We start from the raw sequence: 26,155 nt of genomic DNA on the forward strand, positions 1-26,155 counted from the left end.
TTGCACACACTTGAGAGAGAGAGAGAGCACCAACCTAAGAAAATAGGGCTTTCTAGGGGAACAGGAGAGGAGTACAGAACATGACTACCCTCCCCCTCTCTCTCTCGGAGGTGGGGGAAAAAATGACCGTTTGAAACACACTTTGAAATTTCAGAAAGGACGTCCGTACTGGTTTTTGAATGATGGTGGAAACGGGTCGAACACGGGCCAGATCATTTTTAGTCTGAATCCGAGTCCGACTTTTTAGTAGTAGACCGAGTCCAAAACTAAAATTTGAAAGCGGATCCGAAGTTAACATGAAAAATATCAAGATTAGATCATGGAAAAAGGATGGAAATAAAGGTTTTTACGTCCGAAAGGGTACCATTGAGTATATTTGATTTGGATCCTACACAGGATCCAGTAGAAAACTTTCACTGAATCTAATTTTGAATTGTAATAAATCCAAACCCAATCGTCAATGAATGAGGGGAGGAATTGTTTGGAGTTGGGACCTCTGTGACAAATATGGCCGATATATCGCGAGAATTGCCTGAAAGTTTAAAACGGCAACTTTTCATGAGATTTTCAAACCGTGACAAATATCGTGATATTTAAATGGTGGTTTGGACATATTCGACGAAGGCTTAATGATGCTCCAATTAGAAGGATGGGGAAATGAGAAAATATATTAGTTAAAAAAGGTCGGGGTAGGCCTAGGAAGACATGGATGAAGGTGATAGGAAAGGATATGAATGCTTTGAACCTCACCGAAGACATGACATTGGATAGAAATGAATGGTTCATGTGGAAGACCCAGAATGATTTTCTTTGTTGGTTCATATCATCGCAGATCCCAATTGTTTTGGGATGAAGGCAGTTGTTGTTGTTATCATGAAAACCCCTAAGATTTTTATTTTTTATATGTTTTATTTATATTTTATTATAAATTTATTTTTTTATTTTTAAATTTCCTGAGATTTTGCCGAAAAACGTGCGATTTGTGAAAAATTTCAAATCTCCAGAGTTTTTTTCCTGCCAAGATTTTGTCGTTTTTAATTTCTGTGACTATGGTGCATGTGTTACAAAAATATTAAAAAACTACTATATAACTATTTAAAGCATTTTTTAATGTATTTAAAAAATTCGAATCAGGTTGTTTCTGTAGCTGATAAGATATGTATGGGGCGATTCAGGCCGATACTGACAAAACACTGCTTTAGATGAACAGCATCGAGAGGTTAAAAAAAAATGAATGGCTTAGAACAACCTCAAAACCATAAGGACTGAGATGCCATGACATAGATGACCTGATCTTTACTCATTAGTGGACAAAGAAGAGAACCCAAAAATCAATGTCCAGTCATGTCATGCTGCCAGTAGCGAAAAGTGGAGAATTTGGAGAAAACACATTGACAGCCTTGTAAGTGGCAGCTGGAAATGAGGGGAGCACTTGTGAGTGTGGCTGGCAATTATATTGTAATTTAGGTGGCATTTAAATCTCCCACTTTGGTGGGCTTGTTTACCAGCCCATAGAGGGGTCAACAGGTCATATGTGGTTCGGACCCAGGTAAGCTCGAACCCAGACCTATCTTTGAGGTACTGGTACCAGATTCAACTTGGGTCTAATATAAGAAAAACCATACCTGAATCCTATGAGGATTACATGAACCAAACTCTAGTAATTTTTTTTTTTAACTTTTTTACATTCAAAATTCACAGATCTTAGTCAGAACTCGGGTCGGACCCAGGCCTGACATGAAATTTTATCCAATATGCTAATCGGGCCTCTTTTATTACCAAACCCTAACCTTATAGGGTTTGGTACGAGTTGGATAAGGTCAAACCCAACCCATTGACTTCCCTATCTGGTATCCATGGCAAGAAGGGAAGAGGAAAGATGTAATAATGCACGTAATAAGCTATGTATGGCCCGGCCATTTTTTATATATATTTTTAGGATATCTGGCATTTTTCAGGCATCCACCAGCCAGAAAATGGCCAAACTAAATCCCCCTTGCCGGTTGGCACTCTCTTATCATTCCCCGGCTGGTGGCTGGCCAGAAAATGACTCAAACTTTTTTAACTTTTTTTTTTGTTTTTTATATATCTGACCAGCCACCGGCTGAGAAATGGCCGACCCAGAAGGAAGGCTCCAGTCGGGCCATTTTCTAGCCAGTGACTGGCTGGAAAATGGCCCAAACATTTTTTTTACATTTTTTTACGTGTTCTATTTTTTGGCCAGAAATGACCTAGTCAACTTTTTTTTCATGTTTCTACATTTCTGAACTTTTTTTTGTTCTTTTGTTTGAAAAAAAGGCTAAAAATAGTCTGCAAACATTATTTACTTATTTTTTTAAGTTTTGGAAACTCAAAACCTGTTTTTTGAGGTTTTGAATAATTCAAACACCAACAAACCTGGTTTTTAGCTAACTGAGTTTGTCAAAAACCAGGTTACTGAGAAAATAAGACTCACTGGATACGCACCAAGTTATTCTTTCCATATGCACCAAGTTTTCTTTTAACCGAATCACCAAGAGGGTCTTAGTCCTACCAGGATGGATCCCTTGGCTGATTGCTGTAGCTTTAGTTTTAAAGGATCTTAGTACAAATTTCATACCACTAGACAGATGATTATTCAATCTGGCACAGAGAAATGCACAACTCTGCAAGGCAGCATGCAAGTTCAATATTTTATTTTTCCTAGACTTTTCAACCATATCAATATCTCTGTCAGGCCTTCCTTTAAACTTCTTGGCTTATAATTAAGCTCCTGCTTTGCCTTCTCAGAAGAATAGGCCCACTGGTGTCTCATTACACGCACAGTCTGCAGTGAATGGGATGCACAAATCAGAACTTAATCAGAAAGTCAAATAACGAGGAAAAAGGTTTCCGAGAAAATAAGACACTCACTGGATAACTAATAAGAGGAATTGTTCGTGTAAGTCGGGCCCAAAATACATTAATCCAACCATAGATCTCCACTAACCACAATGGAATGGTAAATAAAGGTCTTTGTGTATCAGTGACCATAGCAATGATGTCAAATACATTAGTAAAAGATGCATTTTCTCCAGTAAGTAGATATCTTTCACCAACTTTCCCTCTCTCCATTGCTGCTATATGCCCATGTACAACATCCTCAATGTGGCTGAAGGAGAATCTTTCATTTCCATTGCCAATATAGCCTGGTAGGCGCCCACTGAAGCGCTCTACAATCTGACAGAACAGACCAACAGTCGGTAAAAAATCAAACCCCACTCCAAATTACGAATTGGAAAATAAACTTGGCCATTCTGCACAGGCAACAAGCAAAGACTACAAAGGACACCCGAGAAGGGACAGTGAGATTTCAGTTACAATTGGATTGTGAAAACAAGCCAAAGATGAGACTTAGATGTCCAAATCTCATATTTTAAGATAATCCTCAGCATGTCCACACAGGGAGATCATCCAGGCCAGGTGAGGCAACAAATCATGCACAAGAAGATAAATCTCAGCGGAATTATTTTTTCACTGTCAAGCAACAACTAAGAAACAAATTCATAGGGAGATATTTCAAAGAATGACAAGCAGAATCATTCTTATAATTGAAGTTCCTTTTATTGAAAGAAGTTCTAAAAAGATAATTCTTAACACAACATTTTCTAATGGTCAGGATTTCTAATCTCTCTTTCTCTCTCTCAAACCATGCCCTTTCAGTCAACCAAAACTCATAGTATTCATAACAAATCATGCTAAATGGTGTTGTGGTATGACATTCAATGAAGAAAATATAAGGCCTCAATAGCTTTGCATATCTTGATTAAGACAGTCCTTTGCATTTGTGAAAGGACACAATTGAGGACTCCACTTGGAGAGAACTAAAGACCATTAGGTTCCAAAACTGAAATGAAGCTGTTGTCCTGATATGGTAATATGTTCCCTCAAATTCATTTCATCCTCCCCATTTGAACCTTTTTGATAGATTGTCTGCCTAGACAATTCACCAATGGAGGACAGCTAAGTCCAGCAGCTCTATTGCTGCCAAACTGGTGTCTTAGCTACTTTGTTAACGGATCTTGCATATATCATCCCTAAGAAATGCAAAGAATTGTTCATATATGATTTATGTGCACTCTTAATTTACCTACTGTCATATGTGCATGTAGTTATGGGAAAGGTTTCCATCCTATTGTGTCTAATTGAAATTATCAATTTCCTCATCAAGGATGAAGGAAAGAAATGAAGAGAAACAGAAACAAAATCTCAAACAATTGTTCCCAAAATAGTCAAATAACAAATAAAGGTCAATGTGAACGATGACAGTTAAAATACAGCATGAAGCCATGGAAGCTCTGGATCAGAAATTGAACTAAGAAGAGGAAGAAGAGAACAGGACATGTGGGAAAGGAAAATGACTTTTCTACTTTATTTAACTATCAAAAGCAGAAGGATCAAATGAGATAGTTGAATGGTTTGATCCATGGTTGTAAGTATTGTATCGTTACCCGTATCGGTCGGGCCCAAAATAAGATATATATTGTATTGTATCGTATTGTAAAAAATCATAATTTTTTAATAAAAAATTCAAAAAAAAAATCAGAAAAAATAGCAAAAATTCTAAAAAATCATAACACACGAAACAAGGATGAATTGTACGAAATATAACGATAAAATCACATATGAAGCATTTATATCTCATCTTCGTTATACACATCCTCCCAAGGTTGCACATCTTCGTCATACAATCCTCTCAGGGTTGCGCACACCCCATTTTTGCCTCACTTATCTCTTTTTCTTGTCTTTTTTCTATCAGACCGGTGAGTAATTGTTGGCATTGCCATTTCATAGTATCCGGCAAAATTTTTTGACATGCAGGCCGCAACACTGAGATGTGTTTCGGCTAAATGATGCTTCAATCGAGAGATACCATCTGAAAAAATATTGTGGCAATAATTGTACTCGATTTTCAATCAGTTGTCACTCATTTCTTAAGTGCCCCATTGTGATGTCAGATCATCTGATGCCATTTACCCCCCAAAAAACTTAATAATAAGCAAAGAATAAGGAATTTTTACGTTAACCCACTTGCTTGAGTGAAAAAATAGTGAAAATGCACTCTTGATAAAATCGCAAAAGCCTTCTCCCTTGTACAGGGATCGGCCCTAAATCGTTTTCACAACTCATAGGTGTATAAATCCCTAATTTTCGCGGGCGTGAGCCTTCGAGGCGAGAATTCTTGGAGGGTATTATAATTTTACCCAAAATAGGTTTCCCTATACTCCTTGTATTTAAAGAGGGCAATTCGTCTTTTGAAAGGTGTGTGTATCTCAATCTTAATAGTGGATCTCAGTGCGGTCGTGGACGTAAGCAACTCTTGCCGAACCGCGTAAAATCCTTGTTTTTTGTGTGGTTGATTTCTTTCACTTTTTTTCATTTTTGTTTCTTCGATCTATCGATAATGCGATCTATCGATAGTGTGTTGAGTCAATCCCCAACACTAGGGTGTGCGGATACCCCTCTAATGGCCTCTACACAAATGATGAAGTTAGCCCTTAATAGGTCTTTAAAACCCAAAAAACAAAAAACAAGTTTCGGCTATTTTTAAAGTGCACTGAAGGTGTATCGTACAATACACCCGATACAGATACGATACACACTCATATCACTGTTGCCCATAGTAATGATACTTACAACATTGGTTTGATCATACTATCACAACTGAGGGTCTGGGTTCAAATCCACAGGGATTATCCTCCAACTTGTCAATAAAAGAAGAAAAATATTTGAAAGCAGCATCCATAATCAGTTTTGATTATTGGGACAATAGCCACTAGATAGCAGACCATCTTAAGCAATTCATGTATCAAGCACAGAAATCATGCTAGCATACATAAGGCAATCAACCCTGAAAAATGATCACCTAGGCTGTGTTCTATAATAGAAGGTCTATTTCAGAAAACAAGAAGGTAAGGTATCAATGGATATGATGTTATCCGATATCCGATCCGTTAAAGAGAATTAGAGAACTAAATCCAATTAACAATTGGATTCAGATTCAATTTCAGATTTTACAATCAAAGATGATGAATACCCAAATCTGAATGCATGTATTAGTCAGATTTGGTAGTACCCTTTCTCCATCTGACTTCAAATCTAACTCTGAATCTGATTAACCAATATCCAGCTAGTCTGTTCTGGTATGATCGACATCCAACCCAAATCTGACTTGTTTACAACCCCTACAAGAAGGAAGAATCTGACAAACACATTTTCCATTGGTTGAAGGATGGAGTTTTCCTCTAACAGGGTCAAAATATTTTCAGATCTATTGAAAGGAAGATGACATCTCGATCAAAAGTTTGAGACTCGGCAAGGCCAAAGAAACATGAAAACAAAAAAAACAACTAAAATAAGGAAGCTATCAAATCCTGTCAGCAACCAAAATATTACCATAGAAGCAACAATATTCCCTGAAGTTAGCTTTCCAGGCCCATAAATAATGCCGGGATAAACAATAATGATTGGCAGACCATCTGCAGCTGCTTGAAGTGCAATTTTATCTGCCATAGCCTTGGACTTCTCATATTCTGAACAGAAAAACTTCTCATGGTGCATCTGCCATTAGGAAAACAGCAATCAACCAGCAACTTGATCAATATACAGAGAATGCGAAGAATGTTTGAACAAATGGAGAATAATAAGTATCAACTGAAATTCTTCCTACGCAACCTGCAGTTGTACGCTAGCATGAGTCACAATCATAAAACACTTGGATATTCATTTAATGGCTGAGCAGATGTAGAAAGCAAGATCAGGGGATAACATACAGCTACAGCCTGCCTTTCCAGGAAATCAATTCATACTGACCTGGAATATCATTCTTAATAAAGAGCAGCACTATTTGTATTCAATGCAAACTAGGATAAATGTTGAACATATAGTCCCCACCTCATACATTCAATCGAACAACATGCAAAGCCTGTACTAGTCTTGGAATTATGTCACGCTGGACTCTTTAAAGGAAAAACCATCAATGATAATTCCTCCCTGATTAGCTCTATTCTGTATAAAAGATAATGATTAAGGTTTAATGGTAGTTACAAGACATTATCTGCATAAATAATAGTAGCATTGGTACTTTATAACTTATCATCTTCTTTTGCCTAGTAACGTATCCATACTGGAATGGAGCCACAAGATTAATCCAACGGATATGGCCCCATAACAGTTTACGGAAATGGAGATGCAAAAAAAAAAGTGATCATTGAATTTAGATAACCTACACACAGGGCCAAGCAACGGAGAGTAAAAATGGTGGATTGATTTGATAAATTTTCATGTTTTCTATTATCGCAATGAAATTCAATGGCCATTACCGGATTTGTAAAATTAAGCAAAAAAAAAAGGCCAGCTGAAAGCCCAATAGTGCCTGTCATTTTGAGAAAGTATTCACATACTAATCTCTGGTCTTTGTAAACCACTAATGATGACATCTAGCTATTATGAACAAGCTGAAAATACCATTCTTATTATTTCGTTCCTTCCCCTCGAAAGAGGTGCAGTTTTAGATTGCAAATGACTCAAAAAGGACCAACAGCAACACACACCACACGTATAATGAATCACTAAGCCCAATCCGATATAACTCAATCACTGCATATTATTACCTGCCTCTCATCACCAATGTACCCATCAGTAGGCCCAAGAGCAAAGAAGGACGACGTGTATATCATCCTCTGCAGAGAACCCGTCTCTCTAAATGCTTGTAACACATTCTTCAGCCCTTCAACATTCACCTTAACAAGAAACAATCCCACGAATTACCAATCATTGAAGCTAAAAAAAAACAACCATCCCAATTTCCAAAAAACCCAAAAGATTCGACTCTGTCGATTCCACCGAGTTTCCCCAATCCAAAATCCCAACTAATTCATAAAACTTCACCCTACTCCACCTCCCCTCCGATTCGTGTGTGTGTGTGTGTGTGTGGAGAGAGAGAGAGAGAGAGAGAGAGAGCTCACGGTGAAGAATGTGGAGGGGTTGGGGAGCCACGGCTCGACGACAGCGGCGGCGTGGAAGAGGGCATCGCAATCGGAGAAGGCTGCGAGGAGGGAAGGGAAGTCGGTGACGTCGCCGAAAGCGAGCTGGAGGTGGTGGGAGTCGGCCGTGGGGAGGGAGGAGAGGTCGCTGGAGCGGCGGACGAGCGCCCTCACGGAGTGGCCCTCCTGCAGCAGAGCCCGGCAGAGGCTGCCCCCGAGGTACCCGGACGCGCCCGTCACCACCACCCTCATTGTCATTGCTAACCGCCAACCCTGGGGATAACCAGCGTTGAAGGCGGTGGTGGTCTTTCGTCTTTCTGCCGATACCCTTCTAACTGACTGACTTAAGGAACAAGCGTTATGGCAAATGAAGTAGGGAGGGATGATGAAATTGATATCATGTTAAGTCAACCAGAATCATGCATCTGCCAGTTGGTACACGTTAATCAATTATGTGAGGAAAAGTGGCAGCTGCTTAGAGGCGAGACGGGCATTTTCATGTTGTTTCTCGCAAATCTGATCGGCACGATCGATTTGCTAGGAAACCATATTTGGATCTTGTTTTTTTTTATAAAAAATATGATTTTTTTAAAATATATATAATTTTTAAGCCTTGAATATTTATAAAAGATTTAAGAAAATATTGAAATATTCCAAACATTTCAGCCTAATTCACGAGCACATTAAACATTTCAGAGTTTGCAAATATCTACGGAAGTCTTTTTACTGTTTAATCAAATTACCTCAATCATAAACCAATGTTGGGTTGTTCTTAAGTTAAGCTAAGTTACTATTTTACCGTTATAATTGACAAGGTTAAATTACCAATTTAGCTTTGTTTTAGAAGCATGAACAAATTAAGTTTGACCCAAGACATTAACCACTGCAAACTAATGTTGGGGTGTTCTTAGGTTAACTTAACTCATGTTTTGAAGTTACTTTACCTTTATAATTGACAATGATAAAATTATTAATTTACCTTTGTTTTAGAAGTATGAACAAATTAAGTTTGACTCAAGACATTAACCACTGCACCATGAAGTTATATAAAGCTTAAATTGCAGTAAGTCAACCAACTCAACAATTATTGGACCCATTAATAGTGCAATTGGGTTCATTTGGTTCCTCAATAGCTGACCCGATAATTATCCAAACACAAACTAAATGCATTTTCATTTGACCCAAATGCCAATATAGTTATAGTTGACAAAAGTTTTACTTATTCAAGATCAATTAGCTATTTTTTTGACAGAGAAGATCAATTATTGCCATCACGGTGACTATGCGAGCACATCTAGCCTGTTACGAGAACCTTTTCTTTTTCGGGTTGTGTCATCAACTATGATATGTGTAATGTAAAAAAATGGTCAGGTACTACAGCCGTTAGCCAGATATTTAGGTTACCTCAGCTGAGAGTTGCTTTGATGTATTTTTTTTCTAGGCAACAACACTATCACGCCTTCTTGATGTTGGACAACATTTTGATAAATACTTGTATTAGGTATTGGATTGCATTAAACAAGACTTAGTTTGCAGGGGCGCATATCATGTCACTCTTTCCATTGTGTTCAACTTAGTTGAATATAGTCCTCAAAACCATGTCAATCAGGATTTTGAAATAACCATCTGGTCTCAGCGATCAATTGCCTTTAAACTCTTTCAAAGTTCATATCATGATTCTATGGTTTGAAAAAACTGCAGAATCTTTTCTTAATCAAGGTAGAGGTAGTATTCCTCGGTGGTAGCAGCCAGTTATCTCAACTCATGTTCATATTTATATCATGTTTTTTCTTCACAGGGATTGACTGAGAAGTTCAAGGAGAAAGATCCACGATAGCAATATCATATGAAGTCTTCATGTTGATGATCATTCCATTCATTGTGCTATAACCATGAATCATAGGTTTCTTTGTCTAATTAATTTTTATCTGATCATAGGTGCCGGAGATCGGTTCCATAGCCAACAGACTCGTTTCAGCATGGTATTCCCGACACCTTGATTTGTTTTGGCTCCATTGGCTCTGAGTTTTTGGGTATAGATTCTATTCATCTTGAGCATAAATTTTAAATTTTATTTTATGCAAATCAGTGTAGTTGGAGTTAAAAGTGCAGACAGAAAGCAAGTTGGAGTTAAAAGTGCGGAGGGAGAGAGCGAGATGGAGCCTAAAGTCTAGAGAGAGAGTGAGTGAGAGAGATACGTCGTCACTCACGACTTGTGATGAGTGAAAAAAAAAGGAAAGTTTCATAAAAACTATGCCTTCTCATATGACAAAACGTATGGGTAGCATGGTTATTTTAAAAAATCTATAACCCAATTAATTAGTGGTAATTAAATTAGAGGTCATTTGATTAACCTAGGCAAAAACTTTGGTGGGTATTTGCAAACTCTGAAGGTGTGTGCATGAATTAGGCCGAAATGTTTGAGCGTATTTGAAAATTTTAAAAAAATTTAAATTATTGATTTTTAAAATTTACAAAAACTTACCTGCTTGTTAGAATCAAATGATCCAAGAATCGATTCATATAAAATCAAGCATGTAAAACACATTTGTATAGCCATATTTAAGAAAAACATAAACATCCTTCAAAAGCCCAACAAACTGATGGCAAGCCAAAAAAGTGGCGCGCAACAACCACCTAGTCATCATATTTGATTATTGAATTTGCCTGATGTTCATCCAAAATTTTGTAGGGTTTTCACAAGGTGGGGATTTGTTCTAATTTGAACAACACGAAGCCCCCTTTAGATTAACGCTCTCAAGATTGAAATGATTTAAAACATCAATAACATATTTGAAAATTTATAGCTCTTTTTAAAGTAGTTTTTTTTCCATTTTACATCAAAAAATAAAAAAAATTTTAAAAAATATGAAGAATAATTTTGTAATTTAATTTGGAAAATGAGTATGGCCCTTTTCAACCACAAAAAGGAGTTACATGTTGCAAAAATATTATTGCTTTCCAAAGTGGTTTATACTCAGTAATGAGAACCCACCAAATGGAACTTTTTAAGATTCTTTTTCCAATTCTGTCAGTATAGTTGTGATCTACCAACTTGATTTAATATAGATGAGCTCTTGGGTAGCCAATTCCAACATGTAGATAGGTTTTCATAAGATTTAAATCTTTTAAAAATCAGTGACTCAAAATCTTTGTAAATTTTACAAGCTCTAAAAATTGTTTTTATCAAAAAAACATAATAAAGTACTGATTCTTATTAAATCAATCACGTCAAGCACATCTATAAGGTCAAAATTGCCAAAACAGCGCTCAAAAACTCATTTCAACATATTTTTAATTTGCACGTTTCATTTTAGACAATTTGCATAAAAACGCCAACATTATGGCAAATTTAAGTTTAGCCTCTTCAGGTTTCAAATATTTAAGATAAGTGTCTAACCTTTTTAAAAATTGCTCACTTGAGCGCCTGTATTGCTTTTTCTCCATAGCCTCAGATCCTCAAGTCTCTAGCGGCCCTACCAAATCAATATAAGCACCTCATCAGTATTTTCTGTTGGGGAGATGCCGTTGGCCACTATAAATGTGTCTATAAGCCCATTCCTGGCTATGGCTAAAGTAACTCTTTATCACCCCTTTCAGGATCGAAGTATAATATGCTGACCAAGAGCATCCAAATGTCAAGTTCTATCACTCGATGCTGCCAGCTGTTTGAAATGAAGGGTATTTTAGATTTAAGATGAAACTAAAAAAGATATCACAGGTGGGAGAAAAAAAGTAACCAAAATGGACCAACAAAAGAAGGGCTAATCCATAAAAACAAAGGTTTAAAGGTGATTCTCTATGCTTGTAATGCATTGGATTCCTTCAATACCAAAAATTTTCTATATGAATAATAGAATGCCAGTATCCACATGTTTTCCTGCACTAACAAATATAAAGTACACCATATCCACAATTTTGGAAAAGCCAACAGTCTATTCGGCAACCAAGAAACTTGACAGAATTTAGCAGCCGAGGACATAAAGTACAACCTATGAGCAATCTTGGAATAGCCTTTGCAGCTTCGCCCAGCAAAGATGCTTGTCTATGCTGGATTTTGTTCCCACGTTTACCATTAGTTCTATGCAGCAGTCTCAGTTGTCCTCATCTGCTTTATTAAGATAGCTAATCTCCAATTCCTACCTCAAGCAGTGGTAGTTAAAATTATCAAGACCATCAGAGTCTTCTTCCCATTTTTCCACCCCATGCAGGAAACAACACTCTTATGGTGCTAAATGTTGCGCAACTAAGAAACGATAAGAAGAGAGGGTGCATTTAGAAGAAATGTGTATTTTAAGATTGATGTGTGAAGTTATGAAAAATGACAAGATTAGAAATAAACATATCAGAACATGTCTAGGAGTTTTACCAATAGAAAAAAGATTAGAGAATGTCGTTTAAGATGGTTTAGATATATTGTATGAAAAACATGTTATGGCACAAGTAAAAAAGATTGACAGGAAGCAATGAGAGAAGATATGGACTGTAAAATGATCGAAGCAATAATTCTGGATAGAAAAGAATGGAGAAATATGACTCATTAAGTTGAATCCATGTTGTGATAAGGCATGATGATGATGATTATGATGATGCAGGAAGCTTAGATCTCAGCCTCAATCAAACTAAACCCGTAAGGCTTCATCAGACCCCTTCCTTCCATCATTTTCCTAACCCTTACTGCATTATCCCATCTGCCAGCTCTAGCATATATGTTCGAAAGAGTCACATAGTTTCCTGGATTCTCTGGTTCCAATAGGAATAGCTGCTCAGCAGCAATCTGTGCAAGTTTGACATTTTGATGCACTCTGCAAGCAGCAAGCAAAGAACCCCAAATGCTTCCATCAGGTTCAAGCGGCATTCTAGTAATCAAATCCATTGCTTCCTCAAAACGTCCTGAACGACTGAGAAGATCAACCATGCAAGCATACTGCTCCATACTTGGCACAAATTTGAACTCATTAGTCATGCTCGTGAAGCACTCTTTCCCTTCATCAACAAGTCCCGAATAACTACAAGCAGAAAGAACTGACGTAAATGTCACATGATTTGGTTCCATTCCCAATTCCTTCATATGCTTAAAGAGGCGGAGTGCTGACCTGCCATGGCCATTCACACCATATCCTCCAATTATAGCATTCCAAGAGATGACATCCTTCATTCTTATACTCAGAAAAACAGCATATGCATATTCCACACATCCAAATTTTGCATACATATGAATCAATGAATTCCAAACTGCAGTAACCAAATCATAATCATTCTTAAGCACATGAGCATGAATTTGTTTGCCTGCTCTCATTGAAGCCTGGCTACAACAGATCTGCAAAAGAGTGGTTATTGTGAATTGGTCAGGCTTAAGTCCCTTCATTTGCATGTCATGCAAAAGCTTCAATGCTGAATCACCAGAGCCAGATTGCACAAGACCCATGATCATAGAATTCCATGAAACTACATCTCTTTCATTCATCTTACTGAAAACATTTCTTGCATCAGCAATCCTGCCACACCCTGAGTAAAGGGTCACAAGAGCGCTGCCAGCAGAGTTGTAGAATTTGAGCCCAAAACAGGTTTTAATCCCATAGCAATGGATCTCTCGCCCACTCAAAAAAACTCGTAAATTCTTGCAAGCTGAGATAACACAAGAAAGAGTATCAGCATCTGGGTGAACATTTGCAACCAACATTTCTTTGAACAACTTCAATGCCCTTTGGTAATGACCGTTTCTTGAGTAACCAACTATCAAAGTTGTCCATGTAACGTGATTAGGCATTACATATCCACACTTCCTAATCTGATTGAAGATACCAAACGCTTCCTCAAGGAGTCCACACTGGCAATAAGCAGCGAGAACAGTATTCCAAGTAATTAAATCTGGTCGCAGATCACCCTTCCGCATCAAATCAAACAGTTCCAATGCCGACTCATACACACCATTATAAACATAACCTGCAATCATGGAGTTCCATGACAATACATCTCTCTGAGGCATTTCAACAAACACTCGACGCGCACCCTCCTCATCCCCACATCTCGAGTACATCTCTATCAGCGCATTCGAACTATGCAAGTTAGGCCTCAGACCCAGCTGCCTCATATCACCGTGAATTCGAACTCCCTCTTCTAAATCCGACAACTGGGCGCAAGCCTTAAGGACCTTGGGGAACACGTAATCATCTGCGTAAACACCCGCGGATCTCATTCTCCAGTACGTCTCAATAACCTCTTCATACATAGCATTCCTCAAATAGAACCCCAACATGGCAGTCCAAGCAAAGATGTTTCTACGAGGCATTTCGTCGAACAGTTGGCGTGCGGCCCCGAAATCGTCGCAAACCGCATAAAACTCCACCAATTTCGTACTTAAATGTGAGCTTCTGTGAAAACCATTCACGATGATCTGTTGGTGGACTTGCTTTCCATAGTTTAATGCTTTTGAGTTGCAACAACTCTGAAGGAGGAGATTGAGTTGGGAAGGGGGAGGAGGAGGAACGAGGCATGGTGGTGAGGAAGAGAACAATGTGGGCCTCTTCTTGAGAGCGTGGAAGGCCAGTTGGGCCGTGAATGCAATCGAAAACGATTGCTGAGAGCCCCATCTTCTCATATGGCTCGGAGAAACGCAGCTTCTCGCAAATTGCCTTGTCCCATGCAAAGGAACGCAGCGGGTGCTGGTTGGTGGTCTTGCTTTCCAGGAGAGATCTAGTCATTTGAAATATCACCATAGTTTGGTGATATATGAATCTGAACCATTGATGGCAGTGATTGTGTGGGACCCACTGAATGGTATCTCACGAGAAATGGAAAGATGAATGGCTGTCAGGGCATGCAGCGCCGCTTCATGAACACTTTTTTTTTACCTAATTACAAAGACCGGCCTCACTTTTGAGACTCTCAAACAACCCACCTGATCTAACCTTTAATGTTTACGTATGGTTAGAGTTGGGTTAGCTTTTACAAAAAGACATTTTAACCTTTTCCTATTAAAAAATTTCTGTGCTGCATTTCTCTGCCGAAGTTGGACTCACCGGAAATGTGCTCAGCCTTCACCAAAATTATGTTGCACTTCATCCCCGTCAGGTTTGCCTCCCTGCTAGAGATTTTGGGTTATGGTGCTCTCTCTCTCTCTCTCTCTCTCTCTCTCTCTCTCTCTCTGTGTGTCCTTTGCAGAAACTTCCAGTCTGTATTTTGGTTTCAATTTTGCCTCTAACCCACAAAAAATTTCAAAAAAAATATCAGCATCTTTAGCGTTCCTCTCTAGCCCACTAACCTGTGTATCTCTCATCATTTTTTTTTTTTAATGATGATGAAGCCACATGATTGTTAAGTGAAGGAGGATCGGGCCTTCTGGTGACCAGAATCCAGCAGAGAGGACCAGTGACCATAATCCAGTGGGGGCACAAATCGATGAGTGGAAGTATGATAATTCAGCGTGAACTTGATTCAATTTTGGTATTGGAGCTAAGTCCAAGTCCAAATCGTGAATCGGTTCCATCTCAAAATTTTGAATTCGAGATAAAAAACAACAATATTTTTATCTCTACTCACACAAGTTGGTTTTCCTTCAAAGTGAAACATGTACGATTGAAGCTTAGGGGCGAAAAATCAACCACATGAAGACATACATCTTTAAGCTTCTCTTCAAACAAAGGCTTTCGAAGAAACTCTGCTACACCAAGCTGAAATGTTTTAGGAACAAAATTTCAGTAACATAATAGACAAATAACAGGCAGCTTCATCATAAACGAGCCAGAGGAAAATAACAGGCAGGCCAATGGGGATGCCTTTGCAAGCTACGGTGGGAGAAGAAGGGAGGTGTAGGGGAAATGCTAGGGGTCGTCGGGTGGGACGTGGAAAGAAGGCAGATAAACAAGATTAGGGACTAGGGGTGACAAGGTTGCTTTGGAGCGGCAGTAAGGGTGCACATTTTTTCTATTATTTATTTATTTTTTACATTTTCAAATGAGCGAGACATTCAAATGGGTTACACCTGAGGCAAAGCAGGTTATATGTTCCCCCCCCACCCGAACAGGGCCGGTACTGAGATCTCATGTTCAAGGGTTCCAAATAGCGCCATGTATAAGATCCAGACCGGCATGGATCCCGATGACTGTCCGCATCATACTGCATCGTAATTTGGTGACACAACAAAGACTTAAGTACCCTTTACCGCCATTCGCTTCATCTTTCTCGAACGGACATAAATGCCCTCCTTCTAGATAACTGAACCGTCGGTTCGTGAAAAGGACAAAACTGTCATCCATCGTTATCGCGCCAAAACGGCTCGCAGAGTTTGCGTATGTAGCAAGCGTTATGTTGTAGGATTCAAATAGTTCAAAACAATCCATTCTCGCTCTAAGCACTCTACCGGAGATTCGTTGCTTTCATCTGGAGTCGTCGGAGCATCCTTTCCCTCTGTTTCAGAGCATCTGTTTCCGTCTTACGCGCAACCGCAACATAATAACCACCTTCTGTTGCGTATTAGTTGTTACCACTGCTTACTCTACAGTTGGAATATCCAAATTCTCATTGTTTCGGCGAGTTTCGTGTAAGGTTTCTTTCTTCAATATGAAGATTGCTTCTTATACAACGATTTGTTTCTTATGAACCCAAATATTCCGACGATTTCTAATCATGATGATCGTGTAATGTGTTGTGCAGGTTAGCAATGTCTGCGCCTCATCAGATTAGAGATACATCGTCGTTCTATGGGTTGTCTATTAGAGAAGTGATCCGCCAGTCTCATCTATCTAAGGTTTTTGAAAGATACCAAAATATACTTAAGATTGAGAACGATGAAGACAGGGAAAAAGCCTTGGAATCGTATTATACGAAGGATTATCCATTAGATATCGAGGCTGCGAACCAAAGGAAGAACTCTGAATTACGAAAGATGCAGAACAATGATTACGAAATGAAGGCAAAGACAAGAAATATTGATGAGAATATAAATAGAAGGCGGAGGATTGATGCACGGGAGAGGGAAAAGAGGAAGAAGAATGCAGAGGAGTTTCAAAGTTATGTTAGCTATTTAGTGGATGAAACTGCGGCACAATGTAAGAGGAGAGACTTAGAGCGCAGTGCAATGTTTAACAAGGCATGGCTACTGAAGAAGAAGGAGGAGAGGCGAAGGCAAATGAATAAGAAGGAAAAGAAGGAACAAAATATTCCTCAGTATGAGGAAGAAAAGGAAAGGCGAATGAGGGAGAAGGAGTTTGAGGAAGCTAAGAAAATGCAAAGACAGGAGAAGGAGAATGAGGAAAAGAAGGAAAGGCAACGGAAGGAGAAGGAGGAAGAAGAAAAAGAAAGAGAAAGGAAGAAGCAGGAGGAAGAATTCCAGGAAAGAAGGAAACAAGAACTGGAAAAGAAAGAAAGGCGGCGGAAGGAGAAGGAGGAGGAAGAAAAGGAAAGGGAAAGGAAGAAGCATAAGGAGGAAGTGCAAGAAAGGTTAAGGAAGAAGCAGGAGGAAGAGGCGAAAAGGGAGAGAGAAATGAAGCAGAAGGATGAAGAGAAAAAGCAGAGAGAAAGGAAGGAGGAGGAGGCGAAAAACGAGAGAGAAAGGATGCAGGAGGAGAAAAGGGAGAGAGAAAGGAAGCAGAGGAAGGAAGAGGAGAAAAGGGAGAGAGAAAGGAAGGAGAAGAAGGAGGAGAATAGGGAGAGAGAAAGAAAGCAGAAGAAGGAGGAGGATAAAAGGGAGAGAGAAAGGAAGCAGAAGAAGGAGGAGGAGAAAAGGGAGAGAGAAAGGAAGCAGAAGAAGGAAGAGGAGAAAAGGGAGAGAGAAAGGAAGGAGAAGAAGGAGGAGGAGAATAGGGAGAGAGAAAGGAAGCAAAAGAAGGAGGAGGAGAAAAGGGAGAGAGAAAGGAAGGAGAAGGAAGATGAGAAAAGGAAGGATAGAGAAAGGATGGAGAAAGAGGGCGAGAAAAGGAAGGCGAGAGAAAGGCATGCGATGGTGGAGCCAGTAAAGATGGAGATTGAAAGGCAATTGGAGGCAGTGGACCCACCAGAAAGTCCCAGGTTGGATGGAAAACAGGAGAAAATAACGAACAAGGTAAATATATTTGTTCTGTCTGTGAAGATTTAATAACATGTTTAGCGATTTTGGTATAGCGATTACTGTGTTAGGTATTAATATGTATAGCGATTACTGTGATAGTCTGTCTGCAACCAATATTATTTATAGTGGTTAGTAGAATAGTATTTATAAGTACAAATGGAACTAAATTACAATTGGTAGGAATAATATGTTATTTTGTGTTACAGGTAGTTCACAGGAGAAGTAGAGCACCAGGTGAAAAGCTCGGAGGTCGGTGTCAATGGCCTGTAGTTCTGTCGTGGTATGGTCAGCTGAGTGCATATCAGAAAGACCGATTACGAAATATGCACTTCGGTGGCCTTTTGGACCAGCAATATTTTGAAACTTGCTGGAATACCATGACCCACCTGGTAAATAAATGGAATGATAAGACGAACACATTCCAGTTTGATTCTTTTGAGATCACCATGACTCTAGAAGATGTGGCGAGGATCACTGGCCTTAAGTGCGATGGCAATGTTGTCCTGTTACGGCATTCAAACTATAACGCAAGGGAGAAATGCACGGCCCTGTTAGGAACGTCGATGGACGAATGGAGTCAATGTATTTCTGGTGGAATAAATTCCACATCAATGAAGGTCTTAATTTTTCGTAATAAATGGGAAGGCCACTCCGCTACTTGTGCATTTGAAATAGCTGACCAAGAGTTGCGCGGCTTCCTTCTATATTTTTTTGGTCTTACATTATTTTCCGATTGTTCTGGTTCGAGAATAAGTTCCATGTGGCTGCAGTACCTGGCAGACTTAGACGAAGTCGACAACTATGCCTGGGGTGCCGCTATGCTCGCACACTTGTACAATCAATTCCACCATGCGAGTAACGGTACGAAAACAGTTGGTGGATTTTGGTCATTTGTTCAGGTATTTGTTGATTACATACTTAGTAATTGTAGAACAATCTCATTGCAATTTGTGGTGTTACTAATAATATTATTTTTGTTAGGCCTGAGCTTTGGAACATATTATCCCATTGTGTCCACGTTGTGGCCCTCCGATTTGTGGTTTTCCAAAGATCGGTCACTGGGCTAGAATAAACGTCGCAGTTTATAATGCTAAGTCCATTTTAGATGGGCTGCAACTAAACGAGGTAAACGTTCTAAAATTGTTTACAATCGCGTCAGCATTTACCATTGAGTATTATAAATCGTTGTAATGTTCAGCATTCTTAAGTATCCATCGCTGCAGGATTGTCTTCCGTAGTACATATCGTTGTTGTCATATCATGCGTAAATAAATTTTAATATATTTGTCATTCGTTATTAAAAAGAATTACCAATGTACAGGTTTTGTGAAGACCTTATGGAGATGGGGAGGACGATAATGAATACGTTGTTGTGGAGGCTGCTAGATTGTCTGACCGCGATTTGTGGCTATTCTGCAATTTTGAAGCCGAGTTGCAGCAAGGTAGTCGAGTTCTCCTACAATCTGGCTTGGGGCAGTCTATCCCAAATAAGCCTTTGGAAGTGAGAAGGAAGATGAATAGTGGTGGGGGCAGGAACGTGAATTGGCCTGATCGCTACAGGGACGAATTATTAAATTGGAACTCAGGTGGTTTCCCTGCCGTATCGTATGATCATGAAAGACGACAATTTGATCCCTTCTATTTCGAAAGGTATTGGGAACCAATGCGGCGAAATCTGAAGATTGAAAAAATTGTGAACCCATGCCTCCCAACTGCCCCTTCTCATGTTGCAGCCCAGCCACTACAACCAAAACGTCGTCTCTCTCCGGTTACTACGACTAGTCCCTCAGTAACAAAGCGCGAGGAAGAGCGAATACTTGCTCTAAAAGAGAACATTGTCTCTGCCGCAAGGTTCGAAGTTATGGAGAGGGAGAATAAGAAATTAAGGGCAGAAGTAAGCACTATGGGGATTCAACTGAACTTAGTGGTAGAGATGATGACCAGTTTTCTTAATAAAGGTCTCGCAACGAAGATGCCACGTAGGATAGATAGTGCACAAATAAAAAGTGAGAGACAAGTCTATGATATTTCATCTGATTCGTCAAGTGCCTCGGAATAAATCCTAGATTTTCATTTTTATCATGGTAGGTTTTTTGTTATAATTGTATAATGAGTTGTAGTAACGTGACATTCTTTTATTGTTTAATTCTTTATTATTACATCTTTTCGTCTGTGGATCTCGGTAATAAATAAACTAAGATCGAAAATAAATGTTTGTTCAAAAATCGTGGCATTGCCTAACCTCTCTGGCATCGCTAAGATATATCATTTATGTTTAGCAATCGCTGTATTTGTCTCCGCCTCGAAAGAATATCGCAAAAAGGATTGGCGATGTAAGCCGTGAACAATAATTTAACGAGTTCTGACGGCGTAAATGATAACAGTCAATAGCGATAAGAAAAGGGTTTGTTGTTAAAAAATCGCTGAGGAAAGTATGTTGCATGAATATATCGATGTATACATATACGATAATCAATAGAATAATCGTGAAAGATTATACATACCTGAAAGCTTGTTATAATGCGACCGACAAACGATGGGTTTTTAATTATTTAAAAGTGAATAATTTAATTTCCGGGGTGTTTTCGAAAAAGTCTGGCATGTGAGACGACGTATTTTTAATTATTTCTATCGAAAAAAGGGCGGTTTGTGGAAAGACATATTTTTAAATACTTCGAACGCAATCATTTAATTTGGCGGCGGCTATCGAAAAAAGGGCAGCATACGAAAAGACGTATTTTTATTTATTTAAAACGCAATCATTTAATTAGCGGGATGTTTTCGGAAAAGGGCGGGACGTTAAAGCACTTTACCTTTGTATTAGACTGAGGATGGCGTTTCCGTATCTGCGTTGCAAAGGTGCCATCGATATCTCCGTCTAGGCATGACGCCGAAGAAGAGGACAGTCGGAGCAGTACGACTAGCCATGGCGTCCAAGGAAAGGACTACGGGGGCAATACGACCCGGCACTGCGCCAAAGACGATGGGAGCACTACGACCGGGCACGGAGGCAACAGAGAGGACGATGGGAGCAAAACGACCAGGCACGGCGGCAACGGAGATGACGATGAGAGCAAAACGACCAGGCACGGCGGCAACAGAGAGGACGATAAGAGCAAAACGACCAGGCACGGCGGCAACGGAGAGGACGATGGGAGCAAAAGGGTCAGGCACGGCGCCGAAGAAGAAGACAACCACATCCACAGTACCAGCATTAGCGCTTAAGACGTATATTTTTTGAAACGCCTGAGCGGTTTAGTCAACATTTGCCTTTTCATGTCGTATTTGGACTATTGTTGTTTATTGTAGACAATAATTTCAATGTCGAATCCTGAATACCACGCTCATGGTGCACTCAGTTCAACATCCACAGGCAAGGTTGGGCGGCAACGCCCTGACGAGTGCGTAGATGACATTGAGCAAATGCAAGATGAATTTGCAGTTGGGAACACTATCAGTAATTTTGTAAGTATTTAACTACTATCAATTTCTAGGTCGTTCCGGTTTGTATGTTTTGAAGTTCGTAAATTTGTGTAACCAGACAATGTGTGATTTTGTCAATTACATCTAGAGCAAGCCAACGAGCAATACAGTACGCATCATCAGCCTTTATATCATGGTATGACTGTTCCGCTGTTGTTTTGTTTGTTTTTATTACGTACTCAAGTTTCTTGGTGGTTAAATCTTACTATTTCGTGCAACAGATGTACGTCCGGCGAAAGCCATACAACATTGGATTCAAAGATGCACTACCTTGTTGGAACAACGATGATGAGTGCCTAGACATTTCAAAATTTGGAAAGGTAAGTGAACAAACCTCTTCTCCAAGGTTTAGTCGTAACATCCCCATCACGATATGTCTCTGGAATGAGAAATTATTTTTTTGATTCGCAGATTTTACTTCCTACACTCTGGCAAAATCCCGACCATTGGGTCCTATACGAGATGAATTTTTTGAAAAAACAACTATGGTGCTACAACTCATTGGACTGCCACAGTGGCGTAGAACGCGACACTATGCATTTGGTAAGATTGTGGCCATAGGTGAATCGTAGCTATTCGAGGTGGACCAGAGTGTAATATATTATCCCTTTATCATAGGCGGGATTCCTTAACGAGGCTATGGGTGTCGACATTGCCGAGTGGATGTTGCTCTGTGCTGACGATGCTCCTTTACAAAGTAATGGGGTCGATTGTGGCATATTCGTAATGAAGCATATTGAAGCAATATACAATGGAATACAAGTTACTTTCCACGCTGTATGAGCTTTGTATCCGATGTTATTGTTTATTCCTGTTATATATTCATTTCACATTACATGTTTTGTTGCAGGATATTATGCTGGAAATACGCGACGAAATATGCGAACAATTGATTGAGTTTAAAAAGAACGACAGACAAAATATGTAAAGTGAAACATATCGATTGTTTTGTCTGTACAACCTAACGAGCTCCGCCATCACCGTTCTCGCCCTCCTCCTCGACAGCAACCCAGTCGGTGCAGTCGCGCTGAGGATGGCCAGCATAAGCTCCACCACGTCGTCTTCCTCTCCCTAGCGAGGAGGTCTCAGTGGAGCCGCCGTTCCGGTGACGGGTGTTCATCTCGTTCCGGTGACGGGTGTTCTACGAAATGTAAATCATAATCAGAAATAGTTTTGTGTCGTATACGCATAACCAATGCTGGTAGAAGTTGTTCTTCAGTAATGAAAAATACTGTACGGAGAAAGATATTTCTAAAAATTGCATTCAGTGAACTTATCAATAAGAAAGGTTTGTTCTCAGAAATTGCTGTATTGCTGAACCTACGGTAAGGTACGCCTAAGGCGATTTCTTGGAACGCGTGTGGACGTACTTTTGGATTTATTTGAGATCGAAAAAAACGGTCCAATCGCATTGATTAATATTTGGAATAGCCCCCACATTGTTCAATTTCATTAATGCGGAGTGCATTTTTACTGAAGATTTGCTTTTGGTTTAATGAAACTGACGTATATACTTGAAAACTGACGGAAGGTGATAGGACATTTCATTAATATTTGAATGACACAACACACACTTCCACTTTGCTTCGCGAATAAGGAACCGACAAATTGATAATTCCTGCATATAGGCGGCTTTGACGCAGTTGTCGTATCCATTTATACTTTTTTCACATGTCTGCAAGATCATAACTGAAGGAAACGTCGCTTTGTACTATTCGTAAAATACGAAAGCTACATTAATGGCCCTTATTCACCACTTTTTTCATATGCCAGCAATAAAACGATGTTTAAGCATACAACATTTCATAGCGATGTTGAATATTATCATTTCGAACATTAGAAGTCTTTGTTCATTAAAATACATCGCAGTCTCACTCAGCGACTGTCAACCACGCTGGTTGAGCGCACATCTTTTATCAATTACAAGCCTTTTAGATGCTCGCGAGGCCTCCTTCACTTTCTCCTCCGCAATTAGAAAGGACGTCAATTTTTTGCAGTGTTCTTCGCGGAATCCGAGTATATCAACCTGCAAAAACAGATTGTAAAGTAGAAGCAATAGACAAGCACTTAATCCCCAATAACAGAGGCGAAGAAATGGCATACAACGTCGAAACAAGGTTCTGCACCATTGTATATTGCTTCAATGTACTTCATTACAAATACCCCGCAATCAACGCCATTATCTTGTAAAGGAGCATTGTATGTCGTGCGATAGATCCACTCGCTAGTATCGACTCCCAAAATGGCTTTAAGGAAACCGATCTGAGAATAATGCGACCGACATTAAATTCATGACCCCAGTACACGACTTGTTCCTCACATACATATTGAAACTTACGAGATGGAAAATGTCTAGCCGTTTCAACTTTCAACGAATTGTAACACCATAGTTGTTTTTCGTGTAAATCCATCACGTATAAGACCCAATGCTTTTCAGATTGCCATAGTGTAGGAATCAATATCTGCAAATAGATCGAAAAAATGATGTTAGCACTTGTTATGCTGTAATATTGCACTCTAGGTTTGTTTGCTTATCTTTTCACTTGACAAAAGGTCTCTGCAGTGATTACCGTTAACTCAATAAGGTATGCTGTCTTGAAATCCACTAGAGTATGGCAAACAACGTAAGATAGTCTGCAAACCCAAACATTGCTAACACTAACGATAACATACAAATCAATTGGACTAAATCAATAACGAAAAACAACATAAAATAAAACCGATATACCATGAAATACGGGCTTACGACGCTTACAGTCTGGCTTGGTGCGCTGCTTTTAATATAACTGACGAAATTGAATATAGTCTGTTTGCAGCAAATATGTTATTGTTAACGGACGTACACATGGCTTACGTATATAGACAACTGCTACTAGTTTCATACTAACAAAATTACTGATCATGTTGTATTGTGCGAATTCACTCTGCATTCGGTTGATGTCCTCTAGGAGCGATTGACTAAGTTTTCACCCAACTTCGTCGGTGGATGTTCGACTGAAATGAATGCGGACATTGCAAAACACAAATCGCAAAAAACGGCATGAAACAAACGGATTTTGATGAAAATGTAGACGATGTGTAGACAATATACCCATGATTCGCCATTGTTGGTCGTGTAGCTGTCTTCGTCTGCATCACCGACCACAACTTTGTATGTTGGAGGACGAATCTCTAAGTTTATGAAGGAACCGTCGGTTTGATTGTTGCTGGTTCACGAAGTAAAAGACAAACACAGCTTTTAGTACTCGTGCGACTATTTATGACCTAAAAGATGTACTGCTCAACCAACATGATCAATGAATACTGTACGACAAATCAAACATTTATTGTTATCCGTTGTAACTGAGTAATTCGACTTCATATTCGCTGCATAGCGATTTGTGGTTATCGTTGAATAGCGATTTGTGCAGCAATACTCGACCTTTGTAAAGGGTGTTAGTCAACGCCGATTTGCGGTGTTAAACGATACTAGTATAAATTGATAATGAACGTTTGTTGATAATAACCCCACGGATCTAAAAAAAACCCACGGGTTGAACTACATAGCGATTGTGAGAAATTGTGGAGTACCACTCACACTTGCACTTCCACTGTTAAAGCGAACAAAGTTCCCCCTGTACCGGATGAAGAGGTTGACTTACCTCTTAAGAAATGAAGTGAGGAAGAGAAAAGACACATTGAGTAGCCTTTTATTTATAATATATGGATACAACTTTTCACAGGATAACAATAATGATTTGAAAAGGCAATTGGAGGTGACATAGGAATCTCGTGTGGGCCATTAATTTAGTTGTCATGCCTCTTTGCATGCCCCGATCTCCACAATGCCGGATTTGTTTTTGAGTTTATAGTCATTTGTCACTGACCACTTGCGATCCGTGGTTGGATTTGCTTAAATCGATAGATAGGGATTTTTTGCTTATGCAGGAAGTCGATTGATGACGTCATTGTATGGCGATTTGTGGTTATCGTTGATTAGCGATATGTGGCATCACAGCATAGCGATTTGAGGGTATTGTTCGACTGTCGATCTAAGCGCGATGACAAAGGTTGTTCAAGTAAGCTTTTTTGGGGCATTGACCAAGGTTGCGCTTCATTTTATGATCCAAGTAGGCTTTCAACCACGCAGGTGATAGCATACTTAGATCATAAAATGAAGTGCAACCTTGCTCATTGGCCGAAAAAAGCTTACTTGAACAACCTTTGTCATCGCGCTTAGATCGACAGTCGAACAATACCCTCAAATCGCTATGCTGCGATGCCACATATCGCTAATCAACGATAACCACAAATCGCCATACAGTGATGTCATCAATCGACTTCCTGCAGAAGCAAAAAATTGCTATCTATCGATTTAAGCAAATCCAACCACGGACCGCAAGTGGTCAGTGACAAATGACTATAAACTCAAAAACAAATCCGGCATTGTGGAGATCGGGGCATGCAAAGAGGCATGACAACTAAATTAATGGCCCACATGAGATTCCTGTGTCTCATACCTATCTGTCGAATGCATCAGAGCCTGTCATGAAAGAGAAAATATTAGACACTGAATTAAGTTTCACAAGAAATGCATACCTCCTCGCAACATTGATTACATACCAAAAGACTTGTAAAACTA

At 39.4% G+C, this 26,155-nt stretch overlaps 1 protein-coding gene and 1 pseudogene across 1 annotated transcript; both read right to left on the reverse strand.

Moving 5' to 3' along the window:
• Positions 1–2,459: 2,459 nt before the first annotated feature.
• FLDH (NAD(P)-binding Rossmann-fold superfamily protein) lies at positions 2,460–8,339 on the reverse strand. The gene is made up of 5 exons (XM_089996577.1): positions 7,986–8,339; positions 7,632–7,760; positions 6,415–6,579; positions 2,893–3,198; positions 2,460–2,806 (listed from the first exon to the last, which is right to left on the reverse strand). Exons 1-5 carry the CDS (start codon positions 8,259–8,261, stop codon positions 2,666–2,668), a joined length of 1,017 nt encoding a protein of 338 aa, XP_089852703.1. The 5' UTR covers positions 8,262–8,339; the 3' UTR covers positions 2,460–2,665.
• A 4,264-nt stretch (positions 8,340–12,603) lies between these two features.
• On the reverse strand, positions 12,604–14,295 carry LOC149846800 (pentatricopeptide repeat-containing protein At4g35130, chloroplastic pseudogene; annotated as a pseudogene).
• Between the last annotated feature and the right edge of the window lie 11,860 nt (positions 14,296–26,155).

The sequence above is a fragment of the Nuphar pumila genome, chromosome 2 (genome assembly GCF_984573655.1).
Source record: "Nuphar pumila chromosome 2, dmNupPumi1.hap1.1, whole genome shotgun sequence".
Classification (NCBI taxonomy): domain Eukaryota; kingdom Viridiplantae; phylum Streptophyta; class Magnoliopsida; order Nymphaeales; family Nymphaeaceae; genus Nuphar; species Nuphar pumila.